We start from the raw sequence: 12128 nt of genomic DNA, 5'->3' as shown, positions 1-12128 counted from the left end.
GAGTCACCGTGAGAATCTTGTTTCCTTCAAGGCAGGTGAGCTTGAGAACATGCAGCGGCCATCTATTTTGGGGGCAGAGAGAGGAGCCTGCTGCTGCTGCTGTTGGAACCCCTTTGCCTTTGCCTCCCAACTGCCCCTTCTCTGTCTCTTGCAGGAGCTGCAGAACCTGGAGATGGAGCTGGGGCAGGTCCCTGAGCGCTGGAAGGACCTCTGGGACAAAGCAAAGGCCTCTCAGCGGTCGGAGGTGCCGGCGGAGCCCAGCGGCAGAGTAAGGGCTCTGGGCTGGGGGGCTGAGGGGCTGGGGGGCTGTGCCCACCCTGTGCAGAGCCACCCTCTGACGGGAGGAGATTCCTTTGCCCCCAGGTGGCGGCTGGCTCCTTGCTGATGGCCTCCAGCCTGTCGCACCAGAGGCGCTCCTTCGGGGTCTACCTGCAGGAGAGTGGCCGGGGCAGCTCCACCCTCAACCTGAGCCTGGACAGCGACAGCAGCAGCGCTTCCACCCCCTCCAGTGGGAAGCAGGGAGGCCGCAGGAGCACCAGCACCCTCTACAGCCAGTTCCAGACGGCGGAGAGTGAGAATCGGTGCGAGACACGGCCCTTGGGGGGGGGGGGAGGGAGGTCTTGGTCTGCTTGCCCGCCTTCCCCCCACTGACCCCCTCTGCCCTCCACAGGTCCTATGAGGGGACACTGTACAAGAAAGGCGCCTTCATGAAGCCCTGGAAGCCTCGCTGGTTTGTGCTGGATAAAACCAAGCACCAGGTGGGTGGGTGGCTGCAGGTGGGGAGGGGGAAGGGGGAGGGGGAAGGGGGGGCCTTCTCCTGGGGGCACTGACCTGTGGCCCTCCTTCCTTGCAGCTGCGATATTACGACAGCCGCCTGGACTTGGAGTGCAAAGGCGTCATTGACCTGGCAGAGGTGGAGTCCATCATCCCAGGCACCCCCACCATGGGGGCCCCCAAGATGGTGGAGGAGAAGGCTTTCTTTGACGTGAGTGGCTTCTCCCCACGGCTGCCCAAGGGGGGAGGAAGGCTGGGGTTCCAGAGGCAGGCCTTCCCGCTCACCCCTTGTCTCCTTGCAGGTGAAGACCACAAAGCGTGTTTACTATTTCTGCGCCCAGGATGTGCAGCTGGCCCAGCAGTGGATCGACCGCATCCAGAGCTGCTTGTCTGACGCCTGAGGCTGCCCTGAGGCCGCCATTCTAGGCCTCCGCAAGTGAAGCCAGAGCTGGACCAGGACAGGCAGGACTGGAAGAGGTGCTGTGGGGCGCAGAGAAGAGGCCCCCTTGGGACCCCCTGGGGAGATGGGGTCCGCCTGCTCCCTCTGCCTCAGAGGTGCATTGGCAGGTCAGGTTGGGGGGCGTGACGTGGCCAGCAGGGCCCCCCAAGCAGATGGGTCTGGCCACCGTCAGCTTTTCCCCATGAGCACCCGCAGGCGGTGGCAGATGTGCCAAACTGCCTTGTTGCCGCCTCCCTAGCCCCCCACTGGCTGCCCAGGGGTGCCCCCTGCCAGGGAAGGCAGCGGTGGGGAGCTTGGTGACCTGGAGCAGCGGAGGGGGGCAGAAACAGTGTTAGGGCCTCCAGCGCCCCTGTCCTGCCTCTGGGACATTGGGGGAGAGGGGTGGGGTGGGGTGGGGGTTCTGGCCCTCCTTGCCTCCCCCTTGCAAACCACAAGCTCCCCTGCAGTTCTTTGTGACTGGGTGGAAAGGGACTCTGTCCTGGGGAGAAGCACCAAGCGAAGAGCAGGGTTGGCCAGGCTCCCCCCCCCCGAGGGGCGGGTGTCTTGCTGCGCTCCCAGCTCTTGGGTCCCTCTGTGGCATCCTTGCAGAAGGCTGTGAGGCTGGGGGCTGGCTGTTGGGGGCAGCTCAGCACCTGCAATTGTGTGTCCTGCACTGACCCCCCCCCCCAAGGCAGATCATGCAGCCTGCTTCCCTGCCAGAGCAGACGGGGTTCCTTCCCCTGGAGCTCCAGTTTGGCCTGGCAGCCCCCACCCTCCACATTTTCAAAGGCAAAGGGGCGCCCTTTCCTGTCCCCAAAGCGTTGTACATAGTCTGTAGCCCCAGCTGCCCCCTTTGCCTCACCCCCCTTTTTTATTTGTACAATAACGGTTGTGGCTGGTGTGCATCGGAGGGTTTTGTAACTTCCTTGAGCAGTTGTAGATTACTGAAGTTTCTGTACATTGTGTCAAACCTGCAGAGTTCTTGTATTGTATTGTGCCTAGAGGAAAAAATATATGGAGAGGGGGAGAAAAACTAATGGAATTTAATAATAAAAAAGAAATACACAACGTGTTGATTGTTGCACCTCTCAAGAGCTTGTCCTGGCAGAGGAAAGCCAGCCGGGTGGGGGGACTGGTTGGGTTCAGGGCGGGGTGAGCGCTCCTTGGCAGGGCGGGGTGAAAGAAGCCGGGCCGCCCCTTCTCCTTAAGCTGCCAACACTCCATGTTTGGATGAAGGTGGTGGAGCAACTTCAGGCGTTTCTGGAGCAGACGGATGATCTCAGTTCATTTCCATTTGGTGTCAGAGCTGGTTTGGGGACTGGGCTGGCCAGCATTGCCTGATGGAGGACCCTTAGCAGGAAAGAGAGGCGCGAGGGCCACCCTCCCTCACCTGCTCCCTCTCTTGGAGGCTTTCAAAGGGAACCTCTAGCATAGATGAAGCTGTAGGGAGTTGGGGAGGAAGGGGTCCTCAGTCTGCTGGTGCTGCCCAGCTCGGTGTCCCCAGTGCATCTGATTTAGGAGAGGCTGGGAAAGACCAGGGAAAGACCAGGACCAGTGGAGTGGATGAGAGCCGGTCAGCTGAGACTAAAGCCTTGGCAGACAGAGGCTTGGGGGACTGTGGGTGGGGGGTGCTTGGATGTGGGAGACAGGCCAGTCGCCTGCCCTAAAGGAACAGCTATGTCCTTGAATCATTGTCATGGGGGACTTGGGTGGCCTCTATGGCAAGGCATGCCTTTTATCAGCCATTCCTTAATAACAGTTGACTACTATAGTTCATGCGCTGGTAACCTCAGGACTGGATTACTGCTGCAGGCTGTGCGTGGGGCTGCCCTTGGTCCTGACCCAGGTGCTTCAGCTGGTGCAGAATGCTGGGGCTGCTCAGGGATGAGAACACCACCAACCTGTGTGTCCTGTGTGAGTCCCTGGAGACAGTTGGAGGATGGATAGCGTCTAACAGATTGAGGTTGAATCCTGACAAGACAGAAGTACTGTTTGTGGGGGACAGGAGACGGGCAGGTGTGGAGGACTCCCTGGTCCTGAATGGGGTAACTGTGCCCCTGAAAGACCAGGTGCACAGCCTGGGAGTCATTCTGGACTCACAGGTGTCCATGGAGGCACAGGTCAATTCTGTGTCCAGGGCAGCTGTCTATCAGCTCCAACCGGTACACCGGCTGAGACTGTCTCACCAGAGTGGTGCATGCTCTAGTTATCTCCCGCTTGGACTACTGCAATGCGCTCTATGTGGGGCTACCTTTGAAGGTGACCCGGAAACTACAACTAATCCAGAATGCGGCAGCTAGACTGGTGACTGGGAGCGGCCACCGAGACCACGTAACACCGGTCTTGAAAGACCTACATTGGCTCCCAGTACGTTTCCAAGTGTTGGTGCTGACCTTTAAAGCTCTAAATGGCCTCGGTCCAGTATACCTGAAGGAGCGTCTCCACCCCCATTGTTCTGCCCGGACGCTGAGGTCCAGCACTGAAGGCCTTCTGGCAGTTCCCTCATTGCAAGAAGCCAAGTTGCAGGGAACCAGGCAGAGGGCCTTCTCAGTAGTGGCGCCCGCCCTGTGGAATGCCCTCCCATCAGATCTCAAAGAGAAAAACAGCTACCAGATTTTTAGAAGACATCTGAAGGCAGCCCTGTTCAGGGAGGCTTTTAATGTTTAATAGATTACTGTATTTTATTTTTCTGTTGGAAGCCGCCCAGAGTGGTTGGGGAAACCCAGCCAGATATGTGGGGTATAAATAATTTATTATTATTATTATTATTATTATTATTATTATTATTATTATTATTATTACCTGAGACCGACACTGGCTTCCCATCTGCTAGTGGGTCAAGTTCTTGCACACTTATATAGTGTCCAAAGCCCTGAGAAGTTGGACCAGGGTGGTCCAACTGTTCAGGCCAAGTGGACTACAAGGGTACTTTGACACTGAACCCATGGGCCACACGATGAATTAAATTTCCAAATCTTTAATTAAAGTGTTTGCAATATAGTTAAAACACACAATTAGTATATTTAATTGAATAGATTTAAAGTATGTATTAAATAAAATTTAATACACAAACAGATGTTTGCACTTTTGTTAACAACACAGCCACTGAGTCCTTGTTAGGATAAAAAGGTAGGGTATAAATAAGTTCTTCCTGTCGTTTAGCCAGAATCTCCCTTCTTGTCACCTGAATCCTTGGTTTCTGAACTTCCCCCTGGTGCTTCCTCAATCTTCGATTGACACCTCCCATTAATATCTCCTTTTCAGGCTGAACATGGGACCTGGCAGTGGGTGGGGAGGGGGGGCTTCCATTGCTGCCTTCCCACCCTCCCCTTTCAGCCGGAGAGGCTCCTGGGGACTGAGCTGGGGGAACCCTCTGCATGCAAAGGGCTTGGCCACCTGAGCCTGATTCAGCAGCATCAGCCTTCCTGTGAGAAAAAGTGGGTGTCCTGGGTGGGATTTGTGAAATGCTGGAGTGCATGTGACTCACATTGGAACACAAACATCGAATGACAATTCCTGCCTCTCTCAAACAGCTCCATTCACAGATGCAGCAGCAGCAAAAGGCAGAAAAAGAAGCAAGTGCCTAAGGGAGGGTTTTTTTGGGGGGGGGGCGCCTGGCTCAAGCCCAGCTGGGGAGGAGCAACTCCTCAAGGGGACCCATGCCTCCAGCCATGGCCCCTTCTGGGTCTGGAGGCAGACCTGGCTGAGGCGGGAGGGGAGGCTGCTGTGTATGTTACACCAGTGTGCTATCCTAAGCACAGCACCCCATAAAGGCATCCGTCTCTCTCTGCAAAGGACCCTTTCGAGAGAGGCTCGCATTCTGCAAATGCCAGTGTCAAGCTGTCCAAAGCTCTGCTGTCGAAGCAGTTGTGCCACAGTCCCTCCAGTGGCCAGAGAGCAAAGCAGGGAAATCCACTAGTTTCTGAATGAAGCGGTCAACGGTCAAAATGTAGCAACTCACACAGTAGGGTATGGGGACTTCCTCTTATGCCCAGAAATGATAAATTAACTGCTTTTTCAAGAAAATTGTAATTTCTAAATAAAATACTCTATAAAATGGTTTTTGAATGCTTTATTATGATTAATAAAATGACAATAATCACCCATATCCATTGGGATTCTGGGAAACCTTGTTGGCATCTGTCTTGGGAAACAATAAAGGAATGCGCCTTTGGGAGTGAAGTCAAATTTTTGCAAGGTTGCAGCACCTGCCATGGCTGTAGAGTGATGTGGAAGAGGCTTGTTTAGTTGCAGCTGGGGCAGATGACAAGGTTGTATATTGTCTCCCTGCTTATTTAACTTATATGCAGAATTCATCATGCGAAAGGCTGGACTAGATGAATCCCAAGCAGGAATTAAGATTGCCGGAAGAAATATCAACAATCTCAGATATGCAGATGACACAACCTTGATGGCAGAAAGCGAGGAGGAATTAAAGAACCTTTTAATGAGGGTGAAAGAGGAGAGCGCAAAATATGGTCTGAAGCTCAACATCAAAAAAACCAAGTTCATGGCCACTGGTCCCATCACCTCCTGGCAAATAGAAGGGGAAGAAATGGAGGCAGTGAGAGATTTGACTTTCTTGGGCTCCTTGATCACTGCAGATGGTGACAGCAGTCACGAAATTAAAAGACGCCTGCTTCTTGGGAGAAAAGCAATGACAAACCTAGACAGCATCTTAAAAAGCAGAGACATCACCTTGCCGACAAAGGTCCGTATAGTTAAAGCTATGGTTTTCCCAGTAGTGATGTATGGAAGTGAGAGCTGGACCATAAAGAAGGCTGATCGCCGAAGAATGGATGCTTTTGAATTATGGTGCTGGAGGAGACTCTTGAGAGTCCCATGGACTGCAAGATCAAACCTATCCATTCTGAAGGAAATCAGCCCTGAGTGCTCCCTGGAAGGACAGATCGTGAAGCTGAGGCTCCAATACTTTGGCCACCTCATGAGAAGAGAAGAATCCTTGGAAAATAAGATTGAGGGCACTAGGAGAAGGGGACGACAGAGGACAAGATGGTTGGACAGTGTTCTCGAAGCTACGAACATGAGTTTGACCAAACTGCGGGAGGCAGTGCAAGATAGGAGTGTCTGGCGTGCTATGGTCCATGGGGTCACGAAGAGTCGGACACGACTAAACGACTAAACAACAACAACAAGGGGCAGATGAAGGCACCCGCACCCTGGCATTTCTTCTCTCTGCTCCTCCCAGGGGTCATTCATCCTCTCGTCACTGCTATGGACTCACGACCTGCCTGCCTGTCTCCAGGCACTGCGGCTGCCTGCAAGGGATTCTCACATGGTGGGGTTGATGTTGCCAGCCTTCACAGGGAGAAATGTAAAGTACTACACTTGGACAAAAAAAAATGAAAGGCACAAATACAAGATGGGTGGCACCTGGCTGGAGAGCAGTGCATGTGAAAAGGATCTAGGAGTCTTGGTAGACCACCAACTTGACATGAGTCAACAGTGTGATGCAGCAGCTAAAAAAGCCAGTGCAATTCTGGGCTGCATCAATAGGAGTATAGCATCTAGATCAAGGGAAGTAATAGTACCACTGTAGTCTGCTCTGGTCAGACCTCACCTGGAGTACTGTGTCCAGTTCTGGGCACCACAGTTCAAGGAGGATACTGACAAGTTGGAACGTGTCCAGAAGAGGGCAACCAAAATGGTCAAAGGCCTGGAAACAATGCCTTATGAGGCACGGCTTAGGGAGCTGGGTATGTTTAGCCTGGAGTAGAGAAGGTTAAGGGGTGATATGATAGCCATGTTCAAATATATCAAAGGATGTCATATAGAGAGGTTGTTTTCTGCTGCTCCAGAGAAGCGGACACGGAGCAATGGATTCAAGCTACAAGAAAGAGGATTCCACCTCTACATTAGGAAGAACTTCCTAACAGTAAGAGCTGTTTGACAGTGGAATTTGCTGCCAAGGAGTGTGGTGGAGTCTCCTTCTTTGGAGGTCTTTAAGCGGAGGCCTGACAGCCACCTGTCAGGAATGTTTTGATGGTGTTTCCTGCGTGGCAGGGGGTTGGACTGGATGGCCCTTGTGGTCTCTTCCAACTCTATGATTCTATATCACGCTTGCAGACATATTTTTGTCACAGACTTGGTCTGCTAATGGGTCTGGTGCTGGAAGGCAGCTCCCCACAGAGCATGTCCTTGGGGATCCTGCTATCCTCCATTCTGTGGACCTGATCAAGCCAGCACAGATGTTGTGCTCCTTCAGGGTAGTTACCAATGGTCCTCCCCTGCTTGCACTCAGCTCATCTGTGGCTCCAAGAAGCTGTCAGCATGCAACAGCGATCACATGGAGGAATGGCCGAAAACCACGGCTACCATATCCCTGGAGTGTGATGCTACTTAGGCAATAATCCATTCAGGTTCAGGCAGGGTTTCTCCCAAACAATGGGTCTCCGTAAGCGTGATTGATAAGCTATCTTGTTAGGTTTGCCCAGATGGTACAATGAACAGAACGTGTTAAATCTGTTAATCACTGGAAGTGTCATTTGAATGGTGTTAGCCTAATGCATTTAATTTTATTTATATACCGCTCTATACCCACAGGTCTCAGGGTGGTTCACAAGATAAAATCACAAGATAAAAACACAAAATACATAAAATATAAATATTTATATGAATATAAAACCCTGCAAAAAAAATTTGTCTTGCGAGTCACCAAAAACATCGCAAAACGCTTTTGTCTTGTGAGTTTTCTGTTGCGCGATGCTTTCGTCTTGCGAGGTCCCACTGTACATTAAAAACCTTCCCATATGGGGCTACCTTCACCTGTCTTTTAAAAGTTGTTTCTCTCCCCGACATCTGATTGGAGGGTGCTCCACAGGGCAGCTGCCACTATTAAGAAGACCCTCCCCCAAACTGCTTGTGTTTTATATATTTGCATGCCACTTCCAGACTTTGGGACAAGCGGAGAGACAAGAAATGCCCATGTGCATCTGCCCCAGCACAACCGGATGCCTTCATCTGCCCCAGCTGCAACTAAACATCTCTCCCAAGTCGGTCTCTCCAGCCACAGCAGGCGCTGCAACCCTCCAACAGTTTGAATTCACCTCCAAAGGCCCTCCTCCATTGTCTCCCGAGACAGACGCCAACTTTCAGACCTAAATGGTAAAAAACGGGCTATACTTTTTGAAAAACAATGAAGACTCTCTCCTGCCTCCCACCAAGGCATCTCCCTTCCCACTCTTGCAATCAATTCTGCTTTCCAGGCATAGGCTTCCACTTGGAAAATACCATCTCTCCGGCTCCCGGGGGGTAATTAGAGGCTGTAATGGGAGCATGCAGCCTCCCCAAATCTTCCCGGGAGTACGGGAAGATGCAGTCTCATCCACAGATGCTCATCAACCAGCTTCGACTTCGCAAGGAAGGAGGGGCTGGGGGTACTGGATGGAAAGCCCCCGTGGGAGTCTGGATCTCCTGGACGCTGATTCTACGAGCGAACCAAGCTCCAAGATTTTAGAGAAAAATTGGATTTAAATTGTGGACATGCTTCAGACAAAGGAGGAAGATTTATTCTGCTAGGCCTAGCCACTGAGAAAATAAAAGATAACCGAGGAATGTTTACAGCAGAGCAAGAAATGGTATGTGTGACAGAGCGGGGGGGGGAGAACTTTATAATTGTGCTTTATTGTGCCTCACTATTTACTTAACAAAACTCCTCCCAGAAGAACCGTATAATACTTACAAAGCAAGCAAGACTGGAAATATGGAAATTTATTGAGACAATATGATTTCTTAAATATATAAACTGTGTGAACTGAAATTATAAACAATCCAAGTTTATATTTTTGGATTCACTTGGAACGTGGCTAAAAATTCCCTAACTTATGGACATTAAAGAGAAGCAATAACAGTTGGAAACTTGTCAAGAAATTTCTGAGATTTGACGCGTTATAAATCAGTCCGACATATTGGAGATAAAGCTGGCTACGAGAGCAGCCAAAGGGGGAGCGAGCCAGAGATAAGACATTAGATGCGAGGGGGACTTTTGGATTTCTGGACTGACTTGGCAAGATACCAGCGTGCGAAGAGCCAGTGCTAACTTACAAGGGAAATATAGGCATAAATTCACACAGAATCTATATTGTTTGGTTAAACATGCTTGCTGGAACAACTCAGAGACTTGAAAGTAGAAAGATAATAATAGATTATTGGATACGATCAGGTTAATACTGAATAGAAATGCAGTGACTATGGCTAGGCCTTCTGAGTCTGAAGCATGGGAAGCCTGATTAAATTTGTATAATTTGGCAGAAGATTTGGATTGTTTAATTGATATCTGCATATTTCGTATAATTTGAAAATGGATTAGATATTTAAATGGGAAAATCTAATAAAAATGTTTATCCATTCTGCTTTCCAGAGATGCCTCAGGCATTTGCTGCCTCTCAAGACCAAAGGGCAGGACATTGCGGTCAAGGCTGTTCCTGACAAAAAAAAAAGGGGACAGCCAAATAGTCTCCCCAGCTTCTGATACAAATAATTTTCAAATTGCTGTTAATTTAAAGTGATACTTGCTCCTCAAAAAAATCCTTTCTGCATCCTCTTGGGAGCTTTTCTGCTAGGCTGGAGGCTTCCTCTCAGAAAACTTTCCCCTGCCTGAGTGGACATTGGGGGGGGGGCACCAAACACTAAGAAAGCCAGCTGGTGAAGTGGCACAGGGGGGGGGGCAGACAACACTGTGGTGGTGGGAATGGCAAAGCAAGAGCTGCGAGTGTGACCTTGGGCAAGCCTGGACAACTTGGATGGAGAAGAGGCGAAGTCTGAGGTTGGCATGTGTGCCTGCCATTTTCCATGAAGTGTTCATTCTGCTTCTGTTTCCACTTTCCAAGTGGGGACTAAATCCACGAGGAAGGGGGGGAGGGGGCGGCCCCCGTTTCCCTGAGGGGCTGCCATGCCCCCATCGCCCTCTCTTCCAGCAGAGAGGCAAGAGGGACCAAGCAGTTCCGGTTGAGCTGGGGGTGGAAGACCCTCCAGAGACATCACCTTGGATGTGCAGGCAGACAATAAACAGGGCAGCGAAGAAAGAAGACTTCAGGCAGAAGACATTTCATTTCGTTTTATAGACTGCTTTTGTAAAAAGTTGCCACAGATCCTGTCGCAATAGCTCCAGCTGCAAATCTGTGGATTGGGACCTTGAGATGGTGGGTTCAAATTTGGCAGTTGAGGAAGTGGCCATTGCTACAGGGAGGAGGTTGGTTGTCTCGCTCAGCAGACTCTTCAAGCTCCCCCCCCCCTCAAGCTGCGCTTCCGCTGCTGAAGCAGCCCAGGCCCTGCAGCCGCCAGCAGCCCAGCCAGCCCCCTGCCCCGACCTCCAGGCAGAGCTGGGCTGCCGTGCAGCGGAGGGTGGGCTGCCCACCACTCACCTTGCACAGGGAGATGGACGGACTCCTCCCAGCCTGATCGTGGTGCCCTTGAACACAAGACATGAGCCCACCGCCCGGAGCAGGGCTGTGGGTCAAGGAGGTCAGAGGGGAAGCAAACACTGTTTTTGGAGAAGCCACGGGGAACTCAAGAGACCAGATAGGGAGGGAAGGGAGAACAAACACCAAGAGGATTTCCTGCCCGGGAGAAAAGGCCGCCAATCCTCCGGGGGGGGGGAGGGGGGAGAGCAGCCTCTGACCTTCCTTCAAGGCAGTTCATGTGTACGGAAAACAGGAGGCCACCCCAGCTGTCCTTCCTTGGAGGTTTGAAAGCACCTGTCAGATGCTTTAGCTGCGATTCCTGCATTGTTGGGGGCTGGACTAGATGACCCTTAGGTCTCCTGTCAACCCAGGAGGCAACTGCTTGTGGCTCTAACTGCAAACTTATGTCAAGCCCAGAACTTAAGATGAGGGAGATTCCCCTCCGCCACCAAGCTGAGCACTGATAATGTGTGTGTCTTGGTCTGGCTCTCTGCTCATGCCCTGAAGACACAAGTGTCTCTTTCTTACTACTCTTGGCTTGAAGCCTCTGCCCACCTCCTTCTTCAGCTTCAAATCCACCATGCGGGTTTCTGCTCAAAGGACATTTGGAACATGCTGGACGCCACAACTATTCCGTGTAGTGTTTGGGGCTGGGCAAAAGGCATGTGACTCTTCACAGCCCTGACCTTGCTATGCGATGGGGGTGGCTCTTTTACCGGAGGAAGACAGGACGTATCCTGCACCCTTCCCACAGCCACACTCCTCATCCCAGCCTGTCCAAGTTAAAGGCATCCAAGGGGAGACACCCGCTTCCCAGAAAACCACAAGGCCTCACACAAGCAGCTGGCAGCAGAGAGGCAAATGCACAAAGCCCTCCACCGGCCTCTTGCTTCTGGAGCCACACGGCCAGCTGTAACAGAGGCATCTTCTCTGCAAATATAACACTACAAGACAGCTGCAGGCCAGGAGCAAGCTCCTCTCAGGCCAGCAGGGCCCCTGCCACTGGGTTTCGGCTCCGCTCTACATCCCCCACCCCCACTGGCTGCCCAGGTGCTGAGGGATGCCTTGTTTTGTGTGCCCTACAGGTGCATCTCAATGGGGAAAGGAAGGCGCAGGGACCAGCCTTGACCTCTGGCCTTGCTGCTCTCAAATCAACAACCAGGCAAAGCTACTAGCGCTAGGCTGGGTGCTGCTGCTGCTGCCACCACACAAGCAATGCAAGGCCCCAACTCCTCACCCCTTGCTGGCACGAGGCCCTTGGACTGGCAAGGGAGATGCCACAGGGGTCCAAGCCTGGCTCAGGAGACCCCTTCCCAAAGTCTCCCTCGCATGGAAATGCAAGGCCCAATCAAAGGGCAGCGAAAACATGGTTCAGCTTGACTTTTCAACCCCAAACCTGGCACACGAGAGCAGCACTCTCTAGGGCAGAATGGTCCAAGGCATGCGGCCCTCAAGGCCCTTTCTGGTGACCCTCATGCGCCTTCTCAAAGCCA

At 52.0% G+C, this 12128-nt stretch overlaps 1 protein-coding gene across 4 annotated transcripts in view; it reads left to right on the top strand.

The window, feature by feature from the left end:
* Nucleotides 1-2281, top strand: part of SBF1 (SET binding factor 1) — a 47825-nt gene extending 45544 nt beyond the window's left edge. For all 4 annotated transcript variants that reach the window (XM_035127183.3, XM_035127182.3, XM_035127181.3 and 1 more), the window contains 5 exons: nucleotides 155-268; nucleotides 364-581; nucleotides 671-758; nucleotides 854-985; nucleotides 1077-2281. In XM_035127183.3, the coding sequence (XP_034983074.3) occupies nucleotides 155-268; nucleotides 364-581; nucleotides 671-758; nucleotides 854-985; nucleotides 1077-1175 (651 nt within the window). In that variant the 3' untranslated portion in view covers nucleotides 1176-2281. The remainder of the gene's footprint in view (nucleotides 1-154; nucleotides 269-363; nucleotides 582-670; nucleotides 759-853; nucleotides 986-1076) is intronic.
* Nucleotides 2282-12128: the final 9847 nt, after the last annotated feature.

Source organism: Zootoca vivipara, chromosome 9 (assembly GCF_965207765.1).
Source record: "Zootoca vivipara chromosome 9, rZooViv2.hap1.1, whole genome shotgun sequence".
NCBI classification, from domain to species: domain Eukaryota; kingdom Metazoa; phylum Chordata; class Lepidosauria; order Squamata; family Lacertidae; genus Zootoca; species Zootoca vivipara.
The sequence above is the reverse complement of the archived record's forward strand: the minus strand, read 5'-3'. Positions and strand labels throughout refer to the sequence as shown.